Source organism: Sparassis crispa (assembly GCF_003851025.1).
Source record: "Sparassis crispa DNA, contig_000001F, whole genome shotgun sequence".
Taxonomy (NCBI): Eukaryota; Fungi; Basidiomycota; class Agaricomycetes; order Polyporales; family Sparassidaceae; genus Sparassis; species Sparassis crispa.
In genome coordinates, this window is record NW_020939748.1 from 184,369 (window position 1) to 201,649 (window position 17,281).

The 17,281-nt window shown below is 52.5% G+C and overlaps 8 protein-coding genes across 8 annotated transcripts; 4 read left to right on the forward strand and 4 right to left on the reverse strand.

Moving 5' to 3' along the window:
• Positions 1-5,202: 5,202 nt before the first annotated feature.
• Positions 5,203-6,410, forward strand: SCP_0200610 (hypothetical protein; the record flags this gene model as incomplete). The annotated part of the gene is made up of 12 exons (XM_027753976.1): positions 5,203-5,304; positions 5,372-5,399; positions 5,465-5,485; positions 5,543-5,563; positions 5,618-5,632; positions 5,689-5,769; positions 5,825-5,836; positions 5,899-5,912; positions 5,971-6,123; positions 6,189-6,233; positions 6,294-6,337; positions 6,395-6,410. The coding sequence occupies 12 exons, from the start codon at positions 5,203-5,205 to the stop codon at positions 6,408-6,410; spliced, it is 552 nt and encodes a 183-aa protein (XP_027609777.1).
• A 99-nt stretch (positions 6,411-6,509) lies between these two features.
• SCP_0200620 (hypothetical protein) lies at positions 6,510-6,775 on the forward strand (the record flags this gene model as incomplete). The annotated part of the gene is made up of 2 exons (XM_027753977.1): positions 6,510-6,514; positions 6,574-6,775. The coding sequence occupies 2 exons, from the start codon at positions 6,510-6,512 to the stop codon at positions 6,773-6,775; spliced, it is 207 nt and encodes a 68-aa protein (XP_027609778.1).
• Positions 6,776-7,560: 785 nt separating this feature from the next.
• On the reverse strand, positions 7,561-8,882 carry SCP_0200630 (hypothetical protein; the record flags this gene model as incomplete). Its single annotated transcript, XM_027753978.1, has 6 exons — positions 7,561-7,725; positions 7,789-7,936; positions 7,995-8,185; positions 8,243-8,335; positions 8,394-8,495; positions 8,811-8,882. 6 exons carry the CDS (start codon positions 8,880-8,882, stop codon positions 7,561-7,563), a joined length of 771 nt encoding a protein of 256 aa, XP_027609779.1.
• A 91-nt stretch (positions 8,883-8,973) lies between these two features.
• SCP_0200640 (hypothetical protein) lies at positions 8,974-9,266 on the forward strand (the record flags this gene model as incomplete). Its single annotated transcript, XM_027753979.1, has 2 exons — positions 8,974-9,001; positions 9,088-9,266. The coding sequence occupies 2 exons, from the start codon at positions 8,974-8,976 to the stop codon at positions 9,264-9,266; spliced, it is 207 nt and encodes a 68-aa protein (XP_027609780.1).
• Positions 9,267-10,391: 1,125 nt separating this feature from the next.
• Positions 10,392-11,147, forward strand: SCP_0200650 (hypothetical protein; the record flags this gene model as incomplete). The annotated part of the gene is made up of 2 exons (XM_027753980.1): positions 10,392-10,753; positions 10,901-11,147. 2 exons carry the CDS (start codon positions 10,392-10,394, stop codon positions 11,145-11,147), a joined length of 609 nt encoding a protein of 202 aa, XP_027609781.1.
• A 79-nt stretch (positions 11,148-11,226) lies between these two features.
• On the reverse strand, positions 11,227-12,101 carry SCP_0200660 (hypothetical protein; the record flags this gene model as incomplete). The annotated part of the gene is made up of 2 exons (XM_027753981.1): positions 11,227-11,891; positions 11,954-12,101. 2 exons carry the CDS (start codon positions 12,099-12,101, stop codon positions 11,227-11,229), a joined length of 813 nt encoding a protein of 270 aa, XP_027609782.1.
• A 735-nt stretch (positions 12,102-12,836) lies between these two features.
• On the reverse strand, positions 12,837-13,586 carry SCP_0200670 (hypothetical protein; the record flags this gene model as incomplete). The annotated part of the gene is made up of 4 exons (XM_027753982.1): positions 12,837-12,889; positions 12,955-13,075; positions 13,132-13,213; positions 13,264-13,586. The coding sequence occupies 4 exons, from the start codon at positions 13,584-13,586 to the stop codon at positions 12,837-12,839; spliced, it is 579 nt and encodes a 192-aa protein (XP_027609783.1).
• Positions 13,587-15,470: 1,884 nt separating this feature from the next.
• On the reverse strand, positions 15,471-17,226 carry SCP_0200680 (RuvB-like helicase 1; the record flags this gene model as incomplete). The annotated part of the gene is made up of 7 exons (XM_027753983.1): positions 15,471-15,624; positions 15,682-15,822; positions 15,881-16,041; positions 16,095-16,400; positions 16,460-16,701; positions 16,756-16,975; positions 17,032-17,226. 7 exons carry the CDS (start codon positions 17,224-17,226, stop codon positions 15,471-15,473), a joined length of 1,419 nt encoding a protein of 472 aa, XP_027609784.1.
• Positions 17,227-17,281: the final 55 nt, after the last annotated feature.

Consider the following 17,281-nt stretch of genomic DNA (forward strand, 5'->3'; position numbering starts at 1 on the left):
AAAACCGGTAAACCTGATCGTCAAAGGTTTTTGGGACACGCGCGAACAGCTCGCCAACCAATTGTCGAAGCTTGCCGGGGACTTCATTTTGGGTGGCTCCCTGCGACGTCGGGGCGCATCATTACCCCCCTATATCTTCCTGTCAAAAATCTTCCACCATTATAGGTGTCCGGCCTGACCGAGCTCTGGGATGCTGATGGTCACCACCCAGCCGGAGCGGGAAAGATTCATGAGATGGTTCGGTTAATTTATTGTGGAGGGGACACGGCGTGCGCGTCGTGTTTGGCGCGCCCGTCCTCGTCCTCTCAAATGGAGCTCATTCATCGTCGATGCCATCGGTCTCGCGCTTTCGATTCGTCCGCATCCTTGCTATTCGTCCATATATCGTTGCCATTCGCCCAGCATCATTGCCATTCTTCCTCATCATTGCTACTCGTCCACGTCATTGCTGTTCATCCACGTCATTGCTGTTCATCCGCGTCATCGCCATTCATCCGCGTCATTGCCGTTCGTCCTCGTCTTCCGGGTCCCTTCGACACATCCTATCTTCGTCGCTTCGTGAGTGGGTTAGGGTTGGAGGGCCGATAATGCGGAGCAGAGGGGAAAGGCGGGACGAGTGGATTGTGACGCACCAGTCTCATTTTCAGCACATCAGGGTTGTCCTCGGCGGGAACCGGGGTGTTTTCCGCTTTTCATTGCTATTTTACGCTTCTTTACGTTTCCCGCTGTCTTTGCATCTGTATCATGATATCGCACACACGTCTGTACGCAGCTAACATGTAGTAGCACACGGAGCACAGAGACGGTGAACGGACTTATCTTCATATGATATTAAGCATTGAGTCAATATTGTGGCTTGTACAAACGTGACTCTTGAGGGTGTCAACGCGATGGCGCATCCGTCGGATCGATGTACAGCCCCGTCGATGCACGCGGAGCCCCCGCCGTAGACTCGGCAGTTGAAGCCAGGTAATGCGCATGGCACTGAGCGTCCTCGGCGAGGTCACCAATCGCCAGATCTGGAGCTTGCAGTCGTCTGCACATAAAAAGGTGCGGAGCACCGAGATAGTGGATAGATTCAATTTAAGGCGGATTTGATACTGACCTGATGCTTGAGTCGCATATAACAAATTGGCCAGTATAATCGCCAGTTTGCGAAGTATAAACGCGATGCCCGTGGCATCCACTCGGATCGATAGACCCATTATGCAGCATTTCTATAGCAGATGTGGGCTGGTCTTAAAATCATGGCACTCAACGGCTGGAGGGTGTGGAGATGTGGAGGTTCATTGAGCACATAACGTAGATAGACGTCACGACAGCGTGACTTGCAGAAATATATTCGCCCTTGGATCGCGTGACTGGGTGTGACTCGACGCGTGGAATGCGATCACGTGGACGCGTTCCTACAAACCCGCCCGGGATTGTATTGTCCAATAAGCGCCGCCATAAAGTAGAAAGCAGCGGGAAGGGACATCTACGCGCGCAGAAGCATAAAGTGAATATGTCAGGCAATAATACCCCAAGTCACAGTTGGAAGCACTTGCCGTTTGTGAGGTATTTTGATGCCGAGGGGAGTTATCATGGATAGCGAATGCTGTACCTGATAGGAAAGATGGAAGTGGTGTAACTGCTACAAGTGGCGAGAGGATATACCAGGAAACACGCCCTCTTTTGTACTGCACGTACTGCGGACAACCCAGATTCGGAAAATATAAGCCGCGCTGGCCGAATGCCACACCTTGTGCACGGCCGGACAAGGTAGAAAGTACTCATGCGTATGTGAGCGTCCACTCAAACCATGTGAATTGTATGGCAATCGATATATAGTCAGCTATATACCGACCGCGATACAACTGCATATGGCGAGCATTCACTGGTGAAGGGGGCCGTCGGCTGTCTATCCAAGTGGGAGAAGATACCATTCGAAGCGAAAAATGTATGAATACGACATACCTCAAAAACGCACGTATTCTGGGGCACAAACTTCGTGAAAGTCTAATCAACAGAAGCTGTCATCCTGCGATTCCGAGATGTAGACTGCATGTTCCATCGATCAGCTTGCAAAGAGTGCAAGAAGGACGTCGTCCGGTGTTAGCAGTGACAAGTGTTCACAACGAAAGGTCTCGCAGGACGGTACAAATTGTCGCTCGCAAAGATATTTCCACGTCAAACTCTGACCATGCGCTCGTGCACTCGGACATGTGCAAAGTAGAAAAAAATGGCAGGCAAGATGCAAAACACAAACTCAAAAGCAGATGCTGGTCAACCTCGTTAAGCATCACCGTTCCTAGTCTCTAGAGCATCACTCACCGTATCCTTGCCCATAACCTCCATGCATCCGACTCCATAGATCACGCAATTGAGATCCCTGTCGGCCAGATCGGGTAGTCTACTAATACGAGGACGTTCCCACCTCCCAGACGTCAAAGCGAAGGTAGACTGGGTGGACAAGCCAAGAATTTTGGGCGCGACGAGCACTCCGCTGACGGACTCGTCGCAAGCGGTGGGAGAAGAGAGCAAGATGAGGCGCTTAGTACGTGAGAAAATTCGTGATCGATGGTAGGGAGTGTTGCTCAGCGCTCAGGCCTCAAATCTGACGCTCGAATAGCTCCCTCGCCGTTCTACAGAATTGAAACGCTGACATTCATATAGTCTGAACACACCTGCCTTTTTTTCCAGTAAGTTGCGCAATCAATCCAAGTAGATATGCCCCACAAGGCTGGTCAGATCTCTTTGAGTCTACCGTCAAAACAGCGACGAGGACCAAATATACTTTGGAGTCCCCGAACGAGACTTGTCTTGTGCTGCGGAGAATTACGAGGAAGCCCACCGTTCTTCCCGGATTCGCTCAGTGGCACCCTCCCGAAAACCTTGTAGTTTCGTCACTACGCCATCTGCTTAACGGGAGGCAGCGGCCACGCTCGTTCAAAAGCACTTTCGGGATTCGAACGTTCACGTCTTATCCTTAGCAGATGCGCAAGAACAACGTTCTGGCGAGAGGCGCCCTTGCGCTTCAACGTAGAGGTTCTGTTTCGCCTTGCGATTCGCGTTCTGTAGGTCGTTACTTCAGGCTGTACCTTATATCTCTGTGCAAGCGGATCTAGTCAGGATTCTGCGTGCAACTCGGGTGGCTGAGTCTCATCGAGCAATTTATTCCGAGATCTGTGAAACAATTCTATGTGTCGTTCGTGCTGAATGTGGTCACCTCGGAGTGCACAGCCAGCGGATGCTTGATGCTGGCTTCATTGAGCGCACCCATCATATTCGAATTGTATAGCGGTCGGTGAGTGGTTGAGGGATGGGCAAGGCAGTTGACATAGATCGAATGCGGTTCGTCAACACAATTATATCCTCATTCAGATGCTGCATAATTATATAACTTCTCTGCAATGCCTATCAGCATTCACCCGGAACGCGCCAAGTGAGTCTACGCACCCATAAAGCATACACATAATTCGATCTTCCTTTGTCTTGTCGCGCACAAAGGTTGCAGTGTAGAGGCGGCGTCGCCCGGCGCCGCCAACCCCTCCTGAGACTGCATTGTCCGCCTCCTGTGCGGTATAAAAGGAGTGCCTGCCTCCTGGTCGAACCTCACCTGAATCCACCATTTCACAGATCTGCCTCCAAGATACTCTCCTCACGACGATGAGAATCCCCTGGATCCTCGCCTACTCGTCTCGCATCTCACATAACGACAGAGCTCGTACGAGTGTCCGACTGCGACTATCCGATGGAAGCCGGTCTTCAAGGCAACCGCACCTCCTTCAGCGACAAAGGGAGTGGTCAGCCAGAGACGTGGTGCCGACTCTGTCAGCGCTTCCCCGTTTGGACGCAGAGAGCCACGCGCAATCGCGTTCACGCACCATGCGACCATCGGAGGAGCGGCAGGGGCTGCAATGTGGAGAGCGAGTGAGGTGGAGGATGGTAAAAACTGGAGACGAGCACTGGGCATCTCATCCACCAACGCAGAGGTGACACATCCCGACCATCTTCATCCTCTGTCCTCTATGGTGTATAAGGAGACCTCCTCCACCATCGTTGGGAACTACATCCTCGCGGGTGGACGACGAAAGAGAATGGAATTGTCCAAGGTGCTTGCCGTTGCCGCACCTTGGTGGCGGGAGATGGAGAACGTCCGGCCATTCCTACCGAACCTGCTACCTGGCTGCACAACGCGATGAGTCTCCGCGTTGTGTGGTCGCTCTCTCGGCTGACAGATGGATGCGATGCTCTGCGCCCTTCCCCTCCACCGTGTAGAGGGATCATCTGCACGCAGCTCTGTAACCGCAATCGTCCCTTTTCAGAGATGCAGATGGTCTCTGAAGGTGCGCTACATCGTCCGCGCTCTTCCCATGCCTGTCACCCCGCTGCACAACTACACCGTTGCATCGGCCACTGATGACGTGCGCAACTGGGAGGCATCAGCTTCGCGTCAATGGATGCCCACGCCTGTTGTCTTGGGGCGCGAGAAGCTTGCGCTCCCAACGATCAGCCTCACCGCGGTCATCGCTTGTGGACGTCGCGCTACCGACTGTCCCCTTGTGAGCAGATGATGTGGGTGTATTCCATGGCTGTTCGGTATTTCAATTGCATGTTACTGCTGTCACGGAACCGTTCACGGCGTGTGCAACCTGCTGGGAGAGTTGAGATGGCAGTGATGAAGATGGTGGTGTGGTGTTGGTGAGATGACAATGGTCGGATAGGGGAACTGGAAATCTACCAAAGATCCAATGGTTTGTGTGGTGTGGAGGACGACGAGAATGATGGCGCGATTGAGGACGCGCTTTTGTACTGCCCCCATCTTTGTTGTGGGATATGCTGGGCGGCGGGTCTGTCTGGTGGCGGCGAGACATAGGAAGTATGTCGTACGGTACTTTCCGGTCTGTTTCCTTTGTGCTATTGTATCATGCATGCATAATGGATCCGTATATGCGCCTGTTTCCTTTTGCTCTCTACTTTCACTGCGTTCCAAAGACACGCGCACGCCGCCTGCACGTGACCGTGTGGTTTCTGGCTGACGGCGGCTGGCTACTCCGCGATCCATCGCCCACAACTCCAATACCGCCATGTAAATAGACACACCACAGTCCTCATGCCTATCGACATTGTTTCCGTAACCCACACGTTCATCTTTTCCCGCTCCAATAACTGTACCCTTTAGGCTATCTCGAGTTCTGACGGCTTTTCAACGTCCTCGTCATGACACCAATACTCGTCCTTGACCATTTTTACCTCTCTATTAGCCTCCTCGTCACCATTGGGTATCAGCTCCTAGGCTTCGCTATCGCATGGACGTTCCAGGTGAGCAAGTTGTATTTTTAATGGGAGGTCGGCCGTTTTTAACATCATTTTTCCTCCGTGCTGCTAGTTTGACAAGATCACAGACTTCACTGGAGGTGCGTACTCGGTGATTTTTCTGTTCAGCAGTCAGGATTCAGTGTTGACTCCTCATTTGTGGAAGGTTCAAATGTGTTTATATTGTGTGCGTATCTCCCATCATCGGCCAAATCCATACTGTTGATGGAATAATGACACACAGCGTTGCTCACTTGGCTTCTCGGTGGCAATTTCTCTGCTCGTAACATCATCGCGAATGTATTTGTAATGGTTTGAGCCGTCCGTCTGGCTAGTACGTCATGACTCACTTTGTCCGCTCCGTGCTGACAGTAGTGGGAATGAATGTAGCTTTCCTCTTATACCGAGTGCTTAAGTATGGGAGTGATAGTCGTTTTGATGATATACGTTCCCATTTCTTTAAATTCCTCGGTATGTGCAGATTCCTTGTTCCCATTCATATTTATCTGACACTGTGTTACCGCAGGATTCTGGGTCGGTAGGTCATTCCCATCTCTTTGTGGCGAACATGGCTTACTTCTGCGTTATACGTATCTCAAGGTCAAATAATTTGGGTAAGCATGAACGGACCTTCCGACTCACAGTCTACTGATACTGTATTGACCCTCTTAGGTATGGACGATCTCGCTTCCTCTGACAATCCTCAACTCCCCCGCGCTTTCGGAGCACTCATCATATGCAGTATGGGGCAAGGTGACCGACATTCTTGGCGTCATTTTCTTCTGGATTGGTTGGAGCTTTGAGACTTCCGCGGACCTGCGTAAGGTCAGTGTCGCACTTATCCGATGCACGTCTATCAACCGCTCATTCGTTGCTCGCACAACTTGTAGTTCATGTACAAGGCCTCAAATCCGCCGAAGGACAAGCCGATCAATGTATGTAGTTCGTATTTATGTGATATTTCGCACCATTCTGATATTCTACGTGACAAGTAGGTCGGTCTATGGAAGTGGTCACGCCATCCGTCATATTTCGGCGAGTGAGTATCAAGTTTCTCTTATAATTACTGGACGAATCTTATCTGTAAACGTTTCAGGATGCTCTGCTGGTGAAGAATCTGGCTCATCTGCGTCACTCCTAGTCTGCACGGCAGCCTCAGCCCATCTACCAAGGCTGCACAGTATGGTGCGGTCGTGTCCCCGCTTTCCACCATGTCGTACGTTCCATCGATCTGATGTTCTTATCACGCACCGTTAACTCTTCCCCTCCACCCAGCTTGCTCCTCTTCGCTTCTGGCCTCCCGACTGCCGAAAAGCCGCAAGCGCGCAAGTTCTACCTGCTCTCGCACCCTCTGCCAGGGTCCGAGGAAGACCACAGTTCGGCGACGCGTAGGACAGTTGAAAGCAACATAGAGGACGACAGCTCCACTACGCCCGTCGCAAGGCTCGCTGAGAACTCCGCGTGGGAGATCTACTAGGCGTACCGCGCGCAGACGTCCATCCTGCTCCCGCTCCCTCTCATACTCTACCGCCACCTGCCGAGGTTTGTGAAACAGACGATCTTGTGTGACTGGCCGATGTACGAGTTCAAGCCGGAGCGGGATCTGCAGGGATGAGTGGTTCGAGCCTCGAGGGGATATTTTTTGGTGCCTTCATAAGCTACTGCCTGCAGATGTAATGTACCTGCGTTTGCTTCTCTAAGTCGCCATACGCGGCACAGAAATATTTATTGGTTTTGAAACTCCACTTATGTCACTCGTAATGCGAGCACCGTCCGCACCAGTATAAAATATTCGCCGCCCTCACGTTCTCTAGCAGACCTTCCAACTTCGCGCCGACTACGATGGGCACTCACCATGCTCACTTCGCATATACACTCCTTCTGCGCTCGTCCTCGCGCCCCGCAATCCGGTACTCCATCACCCTGCGACGGCAGAGGATCAATCAACTGGTGCACACGGTCGCGCGCAGCTCGAACGTCGAAGTATATCACGGATAGCATACTCCTATAATTCCTCTACTGCGCATTGTCTACCCGGCCGATTCTGCCCTAGTCCGTGAATATTACAGCGCGCCGAGGTGAAAAACACATGGAGATATGTCGTCACTGCGGCACACCCGTAAATCTCAAAATAATCCAATGTTTCGTCGCGCTTCTATTACAACACTGTCGACAGGACGCCAATGAGTGCGTAGAGAATAATGACCATGCGAACGACGACAACAGGTTCCAAGTACAAGGTCTAAAATCGTCATCATACTTCTACGGCAGCGAGAGGAAAAGCTCGAGCAATTTCGGGAAGTTGGGCGTGCCAACGCCCGTAACAGGGTCCCAGCCTCGCTCAGCATAGAACCCCACAGTGCCGCAGCCTGGATTCGTGCCAGTCGTAATGTCATTGAACGCTTCCATGCCGCGGGGCGTGTAGATCTGCGTGACGGAGAAACACAGCGCTTCGGTGAGCTTTCGACGGAATGGAGGAGTCGGACGTACCGCAGGGTTGATGAAGCCCATCGGACCCTTTCCGACAGCAAGGCGAGCGTCATTAACGGCGGAGAGGATGGCGGCTGAGACCGGGGAAGAGCATGAGGTTCCGTAGACCAACATGTATTCGCCCTGGATGGCGACGACGTAGTTTGCACTGCAGGTAAGCATCAGTGTGAGCCTTCATGTCTCAACCCAGTAGTGAGGGACCGTACCCATTCGCAGAGATGTCGGGGAATGCACGCGACGTGCCGGTCGAGTTCCAGATGTCAGCAGGGTACGGTGGGGGATAGTTCGCGAGGTATGACTCGACTGCTGTCTTCTGGTACGACGGCATGGCGAACACGTTCGACCATCCTCCGCTGGAGTAGATCACTTGCTCGCACGCGCTTTCAGGCTCGGGAACCTATCCGGTTGACCTGACTAGTGAACTACGGTCGTACAGCGCGAAAATACGACATACCGTGGAATTTGGGTTGACCTGAGTGGCGCCGACACTCGTAATGTACGGGCAGGTTGAGGGGAACGTCGGACGTTGATCGTCCTTCTTTGAACACTGACATTTTTGTCTTAATCGTTCATTTTATAGCACAAGGTGGTGCGGGACGAATCACCTCCAGAGCTATACCTCGTTGCTCTGGACCCTGTTGAAGCAGATGTATTTCGTGTGGAGATGCACACCGCCCCTCCTTTAGATCTGGTCTCTTTATTACACCCTTTTCGGACGAAAATGTAGCTACCGAGATAACTGTATTTCTAGTAAATTTATCTGTTTGTTACACTCGTTCTTTTCTTCGGTGGAATTATCGATTCGATGTGCACATGTTCGCAAGAAATACACCGATGCTGTTCTCTGCACACAATACTGTAGGACATGTTGCGTACATTAGCGGTGAGTTCTCCCAATCGATTCGTTTCACGCTCTAACATATAACACAGCGCCGGAGCACCGTCGCAGCTACGGCTGCCGTAGTCGCAGTGCAAAGCGACGAGGTACGCCGAACGTCCTCGGCGTAAGCGCACACGCTCACCAGCTGTTGGACATCCGAAGCTTCCGATATATTCTGCACCGACCCCAGATATTGTCCTCGTTGAGACACCATCGAATTTGGAGACGCAGATAGGCAATGCTCGCCGTGCAGTCACCCCTCGCTACCTCGAGGCACACGCCCAGGTGTCTTTTCCCGAACGATCATGATCGGTGTGGAAGAAGCCGTCGAAAGTGCACCATCTCGCATCCAAATCGTTTATTTCAGCGCTGACGAGTGCCCCATCTTGGTTTTCACTTCCGCCTTCACTCGTTCGCAGAGCGGGTAAAGTCGCTCGTCGCTGCGGATGAGCCAGTCACGCCAGGCATACTCTACGTCGGGGTCGCGACCGTGACTGGCTCCATCTTCGCGCGGAACTGCGGCCTCTTCACCCGCGCGCTGCTCCCGCCCACTCTGCTCGTCCTCTCCCTCAACCACTTCCTGCGTTATGAAGCCTGAGGCTTGACTTTGCCAGGTGTCTCTCGTCGCGTTCTATAAATGCTGCACCCTCGACTAGCGTCTCCCACGTCCACCACGCCTGATCCCTCGTCACGCAACGCGTTCAATCTAGCCTTCATCATACGTCGACGCGCAACGTGTCACCATGTCAAGTGTTCTGGTCCTGCGCGAATGACGTACTGAGTTGACAGCTCAAGTTTACATTGACCAACTCGAATTCACTAGATCCTCTGCCGTTCGGTGCTGATACTCTATTTCTCTCTCCCTTCAGATGAATTTCAATTAATTTCCTGCAGGGTACTACAGCTATAGTCTAGCGCCCTTCCAGCAGCCCTGCCCGTCCCACCATTAGTGCCTGACAACGTCTCTGGCCCATCCTGCGTACTTGGTATGAATTGCTTTCTCTCCATATGACGATCAGCCGTTGTCCGCTGCATATGCTGGTGAGTCGGGTGCTCCTGGTCGCAACTGCGATTCGCCCAACTGTTCCGTTCTCCACGTTCTCTGTGCACATTCACCCCGACATGACATACCGATACACATGCACTGCCCAACTTCCCGCCTCATCCGACGCGCGATGCGAGGCTAACCAGGACGGTGAACTCTTAATCTCTGCGCTACGACCTGGGGCGGCTACGCCCCCCCCACTGAGACTCATCAAGGACCGTCGGAACATTTCAGACAATCTGCAACTGACATCCGTGCCTCTACATTCCAATACAGCAGGCTGGTCGGCGTTTCCACCCTCTACGGCCACCATCAAGGCATACTCCGTGTTCGCAGCCCCGAGTCAGCGTCTACACCGCCAACTCTTACCCGATAATTAACTTCAAGATTTGGATTGCGCTGGGGGTGAGTGTCCGTTCACGCGGAGAATACCATTAGCGCCTCCACGACGCGGCGCCGTGCGTTTTGGCGTTGAACATCTCACTCCAGTCGAGGCCTATGTACGACGACCCAGGCTACGTGTTCGTTCGATGCCCGCTGCACTGAGTTAGCAGCATCTGGATCGCTCCGCTCTGCTTGTCTGGATTGCACTGGAGCTTTATGACACTGGGAAACCTGAATTTGTCGTCAGCCGTGTAAAGGTGTAACCTTCAACCGGGCTTGCAACGTACGTGGTCAATGGCTATCGACCATCCAGGCTATGTAGTGTATCCATCCAGCACTCCGGGTCCATTCGCGTCGACGTCTACTCTTGGATGTCTCACCCGACAATTGGCTCGATATCTGGATGTTCCCGGTGCATGGTTCGCGAAGGAATGTGTTGTCGACCGTGCGGTACACTCTTTGGCGTTGATGCTCCCGAGGTTCTCTTCTCGCTCTGGTTCAACGTTTCAATCGTCGCCAAACGTGTGTCCCAGGTATCAAGTCAAGCCGCCTGCATTCGGGGCTCCAATGGTTCTTCGAGATGTTGGACGTCACAGCCAGAGAGATGGGACGTCGGCGCGTCTCCTCTATGGTACGAGCGTCTCGAAGGCTTCTTTGTGCGTGCATGGACTCGCATGTGAACTACGTTATTCCTGCTTTGCACCAGCTATGCGGCTTCATTCTTACTAGGCACTTGTATCGGCACCGTTTCTCAATACCGCCCGACGATGCATCTCACGTCCGCCCTTCTCTCTACCTCGCAGTTCGAAACGGTCGAGCGTCTCTTCTTCGCAGGGCGGGAAGGGTGCAAGCCGGGCCCTTACCATCCCTGTGAAGCTCGTCCCAATTTATGTGATCACTGAACAACTCGTGGATAATCGAACTGGGCAACTTCACGATCACAGTGGGAACAAGCGACAGGGTGCTCCTCAATACAACACCTATCGCACAGTCATGCTGGATAAAGTCTACTTTCAGTCATCAATGTTAGATACGTGCAAGGAGCCCTGACATTCCGCTGTCAATACTTCGTAAAACAACAACTCTACCTGCTGGCGATACGTGATGGAGGAACAGTCGTAGCCACTACTTAATCATGACCTGCTCGCCGAATTTTCCAACAGGGCGGTAGGAAGGAGTTCAATTCTCGGCGAAAGCGAGGTTTCAGTGGTGCCGGACCGTGCAACGGCACAAAAGATCCCGACGTCCACGTCGCTCCTATGACCTTCTCCAACTCGTCGAAAATCTTCTTTGGATCGTGGTCCCAGGGACTATAACCAAATTCCTCCAGTGCGAACATGCCCTTTCGCACAGATAACCACAAAACAAGGATGCGAACCACTCTCCATATCCGACCATCAATGCTGTGCTGTTCGGCCGATTGAGTCGTCCCAGAGCGCATATCGATCAGGACAAGATTCGTAAACTGCGCCTTTTGATATCTGCGGTGATCGTGATGTCGAGGACTCCATCCATCCAACAACGCTCTGTACCTTACGTCGTGGCACCTCTTCAGCAGCGCATAGCATAGGATCCAGATGAACGACATCATGCCATTGCAGTAATGTCTGTATGCTCGTCTTTTGTCGGAATTCTTGTCGTGGTAAGTTAACGGTCGGAAGACTCCAGGCCGTCTCTTGCCACGCGAAATGTCCAAGTCGGTTAGCACCCCACGCTTCGTGTGTACATCGTACATCAAGTTTTGCAGCCCGATGTCATCGCACACCACGCCCTGCGTCCACAGACGATAATGACCTAGTGAATATTCGCGTCGATTTTTCAAAAAGCATTCAGCTGCGTTAAGCGATGTTACTCACTGCGATAGCAGTCGACCCAAGCTTTTAGAAACTCATTTCCCTCCAGCTTAGTGATGGGCTCGAGGCGGTGCGATCGTAAAGCACTGGATTTGCAGGAGATAGCGTGCTGAGCGGCGCCGTTCTGGTCTTCCTTTACTTCCATCACCATATAACTGGCGTTACGGGTTAATGGTGCGGTACGTCGGAAAGTACGCCGTTTTTGATTGCTCACCATCAGCTTACTGAGCGAGAGTGCCGAGGAGAGCCTGAGCAATGGGAATGCAGACGAGGGTGCAAACTTATTCTTCTCATCTCGAGGCAAGTTTACCGTCCTATCATTTACGGCATCTTAGAAGCTATGTCTCCTCATGGTGCCACCGTGTCACGGTGTACAGCTGGAAGGAAGTAGAAACGTAAGTGGAACGGAGGTGGCCCGGAGATCGCCGGTTGGGGCGACCTGAACGGGCCGCCTTCAAGTTATAGTTGCGCACATTTCTGACTGACCACAGCTGACCACTGACCGTACAGCCATCTCTGCCATCTCTCAGATCTCAGCATTTACAGCTATGTGTGCTCTGTACCCTGCTGCTAGAGGAGCATTCTTTCGACGAGTCGTATTCAATCAAGGGAAAGGTTGCACGCTGAGAAATCACTGGCACAAGAAGCTGCTTACTAGTAATGTACATCGTACAAAGCTCTGAAGCAGAGTCCAAGTCTTACATATTACTACAATGGTTAGTATCACATTACTGCCACTGCAAGAAAGTATGTATGCGCTCCTGTCCGTGATTACTATCGTCACGCTACTATACTTCAACGTTCGGGGGGTGATAGAGTTGTGCGGTACAGGGATAGAAATACAACCCACATCGGGTGAGGAATGATGGCTAAATGGCGCCTAGCTTCACAGATTATTTGCCGCAATATGTCGCATGATAGTCAGAGACGCGAGAATCTCTGACAAGGGGTCGTTCGAGTTAGTCCCGACCGGTTTGACGTCGCTAACACAGACCGAAGCTCACCGACAGACAGATCCGCATACGCTTCGTAAATCGTCAAGATATTCCCCGATGTTCGGTAAGCAGGCTTTTCTGGCGGTTTGAGGTCGTAGTGTGCTACGAGGTAATTTCTAGAATCCACACACTGCGAAGCAGACCATCAACTTTTGGGTCCCGCAGGCTGCGCTGTAGGCGACTGACCGTCCACTCTTGGTCCTGGACACTTTTGTATGTCCACTTGTATTCCTCTCCGTCTGACCCTCTGAACTTGCGCGAAAGAGATCTGCGGCACTGTGAGCATGATTGGACCATTCAAGGCAAAGGTGCACTGACCCTCCAAACATCGACGTCTTTTTCAGATACTGGCCCATCGGCATGGAGATGGACGAGCCTGTGAACGAGATCCTCCACAGCGCACCTTGCGGGCCGAATTCGAGCACGATAGCGGGCTCACGCTGGGTCGGGCGATAGTCGCGTTGGCTCGACGAGCGGCGGCCCATGTTATATATCATGATTGTCTCGTCCGCACTCTGCGCAGTTTTCTCGGACGATCGCGAGGCACGGAGGAAGAGACGGTCGTAGATGTCGTCAAAGTCGGAGCCAGTGAAGACACCCGTGCGGTCCTCGAGGAAGAAGGGCAACGTCTTGTTGATCATCGCAATGGTTTGCTACACGATGGAAGCGAGCACGCCGGGGACTCGGAGCTGGGCTGCGTGTGCAGACCAGGAATCTGGAGGGAGGTAGGTTGTGTTCCTCGTCTCGCTACTGGAACTTTTATATCAGACGATCGACTGCGTCAGATCCGAATGCGGCAAAAGCTCGCCATGCACTTCACTGGGACGGTACTCGCCAAGGAAGCAGATATCAATGGCTGCAGCCAGATTCACACCACCTAATGTGGACAGGTGGGCTGCCCTGATATAGGGAAGCTGAGAAGCGCCTTGCTAAGCACAGACTCGGCCTAGCGCAGCACGCTAACAGTCCCTGGGCGGCGCGCTGCGAATGCTTTGTTTTAGCAGGCAAATATAATATAGTTGGTGAAACTTGTGTCTTCTTCGACGCTGTGCACAAGGAAACTGATTCAACTGAGCTCGAGGGTTTGAAAGTGACAATTACCGCCACGGAATTTTCCCACCGCGGGTGTCACTTAGGTGGTACGCATGATCATCGAGGTAGAGTTTACTCTCCTACGCGGCCGGACGACCCAGGAAGCACCCACGCATTGCGCGCCTTGTGGTTGCGAACAGCAAGAATGTCTTCTGTCAACGTACTCCACTCCGCGCTCAGGGACAATGCCAATACGCAAGGCCTTGTCGGTGCATGTGCCCTCCCGATCCCACGAATAATGTCAATGCTCCTTGATCAGTATTCAATGCTCGGAGGCTCGCGATGGTCCGAGAAAAAACAATGCCGATATGGCGTCTGTGTGGCACAAAAGGCACACGAAATCTGCCATCTGACCTTGCGATCATGATCAAGATCATCCACGATCTTTGGCGGAAGTAGGGCGGGACCAATTTTGTTGGAAGTAGTCACTTACGGCAGTGTGTGGGGCTGGCTTTCTCGGAGAACTCGGACGCCAAAGGCAGAACTCAGACCTCAGAAGCTCCTCCGCAAAAGATATAAATCCTCCTGGTTGCGTAGTCACAGGGTGAGCGGAGGAAGTCTGGGCAAAACATGAGGTGCTCACCTGGCATTGGTTTCGTGCGGATATGAACGAGAGAGCCGAAGGTGAATGTCCCACGCAAATAGAGGTGGAAAAGACTCACCAGCTGACCTTGCCAGACGTCCCACCAGCGATTGACATTTGGTGGTTACAATTTAGTGCCCAACTGCGCAGAAGGCGCGCGGCTTGACAGGTGACATATACGGACGCCTGCTATATCAGAGGTTGAGCGACCATCGAGGCGAAATAGGCCCGAGCGAGCACGAATGCACATCAGACTCGAGTGGACTCGAACACCCTAGTGCGTGCAGCCACTTGGCAAATTCAACGTAGACATGGCCAGGCAGAGCAATATTGTTGCATGCAGGAGTGCCTCGTCTCGAGGACCATACATCAAAGACGTGGACACTGGTCACTGGACTTCGTGCACACCATCCCTATAGTAGCGAGAAGTATCCGGCGTCCAAACCAAAGCAGTGAAAGGATCCGAGAAGACCAGCCTTTGACTGAAGTGTAGCGCGGAGCACGCACCTCGAAGGCGCATACTGACTGAAAGGTGGGCCGTCTACCCCGAAAAGGGATACCACAACAGAGAATGCCGATCGTAAGACCCATCGCAGGTAAGTTGGGAGATTTCCTCAGTCAGCATTCGACATTAGTATATATTGACAACCTCGACATCTGATATAGCAACACAGCAATACGAATCGCGTGTCATGCAGCCCGTTCGTAATTTTGCATGAGTGTCCTACGCCTGCTGGATCATGGGGTATGAGCCCACATACAATGTCATGAACAGAAAATGGCACACCATCTCACGCGAGCTCAGATCAACGGCACCACGTGTCCCACTCTACACCATCATATACGCAACTTACAACGCGTTGTTGCCCATGCTTATAATCTCGGCACTGGCTTTTGCGTCTAGGAACAACTCGGCCATCTCATTGATATCCTCGAGCTCAATCTGCTTGCGGCCGGCGAGGCCAGCGAGGATTGAGGCAGGAGCTAGCAGTTGCAAAGCATACCTAAGGAATATGGGTTGTTCGAAGTCAAGTGAGTTGATGAACTAGTTAAAAACATACCGTAGCGAACTGTTGGATCCACGCTCTGCCAATTTTTCCAGCACACCGGAGCCCAATGTGAATCCCTCAAAATTTGCACGGAGTTGAATGACTTTGGCGATTTCCTCTCGCTCGTAGCCTGGTGTCTTGACAATAAGACAGCTGATTATAGAAAACATTGAGCACCATGCACAACATATGCATTCACCGAACGCCCTACCGGTCAAGTAGATCGAGAGGAATGCCGTGCGGTGAGACAATGTCAGTCGTTCCACGGATGACAGCATTTCCACGGTTAGTGGCGAAAATGACTGTTGGTGCCATCGGCGACTCCAATAATGCGTTCAAGTATGTGAAGCATTCGATGTCGAGCATGTGTACCTGTGAGCGATACCATGAGCTACGGACACGGGCAGGGCATTGTGCGCACCAACCTCATCAATGAACACTACGCCGGGTACGACCTCAGCGACACCCTGGTCGACGTACCCCTTGACGACCTTATTTACTTCTCTCCGCAACTTCTCAGTCACTTCTGTCCGCCCACTCCTCACCAAGCTGCCCATCACACTCATGATGTCCTGTCCACCCTGAGGCCGCGCATTCGCTGCATCAAGATCTCCGAGAGTCACGTCCTGAACGAGCTCCTTCCGCTTGTGTACCTCGCCCTTGGGGAGAGGTACATATGTTTCCGATTCCAAGTCATAAGAGGATGCGTACGCGTCCGAACGTCCAACACGCTGTGAACGGGTTGAGACGTATCCACCCTGAAGAGTAAATATATGAACATATGACGTACCTTCACCGCGCCTGTGTTGTGTTCGACGTAAATGACATCCCCGACCACGATCTTTTCCTTCAGGATCGCCTCGTAGATGGTTGGATCAAGGCGCAGCTGTTTTGTGCCCTTGACTGTCTTGAGCCCAACGACGACATGAGAGACAGTCTTCCCGTACCCGCTCAGAGGGTTCTCGGACTCCGTCGGCGTCAGTTCCGTCACCTCTCCTTCATACACATCCTTGGTCTCCTTTATCCGCAGACCTGCATACGAAACTCTTCAGTGAACGGAAAGATACGTAGTGAAGATAACCGCACCTATTGCCCGACGGAACGCTTCCGCCAAAACTTCCGTTTTCTTCACCTCAGTGCTATACACCTCCGAACCCACCATAGGACAAAACGGTACCTTCGCACCGAGCTCCTGAGAAATCGCCAAGGCTAGCGCCGTCTTCCCCGTCCCTGGGGCTCCTGCAAGGAGCAATGCACGCCCTGAAAACTTCTTCGTCTTGACGAGTTCGACTACAACACCACACGCCTAGTAAGAAGGTGCATAAGTGCCTGCGCATAGAGTGAGAAGAAAGTGATTCGTACCTCACGCGCAAGTGCCTGCCCAATGAATCCTCCTGCATCTCCAGCTATGTAGCCCTCCGCAGTGAGACCGAGGCCCTTGATATGCGAATGTGGCGCAATACGGGAGGAGCGCGCTGCAGAAGCTGTGGGAGGCGGTGGGAGAGCATTGTGTGCTACGGGCGTTGAAGACGAGGACGCGACTTTTGCAAAAGACATCGTTGTCGCGCTCGACGGCGAGCAGTGAAATGCAAGAATTTGTGTGGCGTCCTGA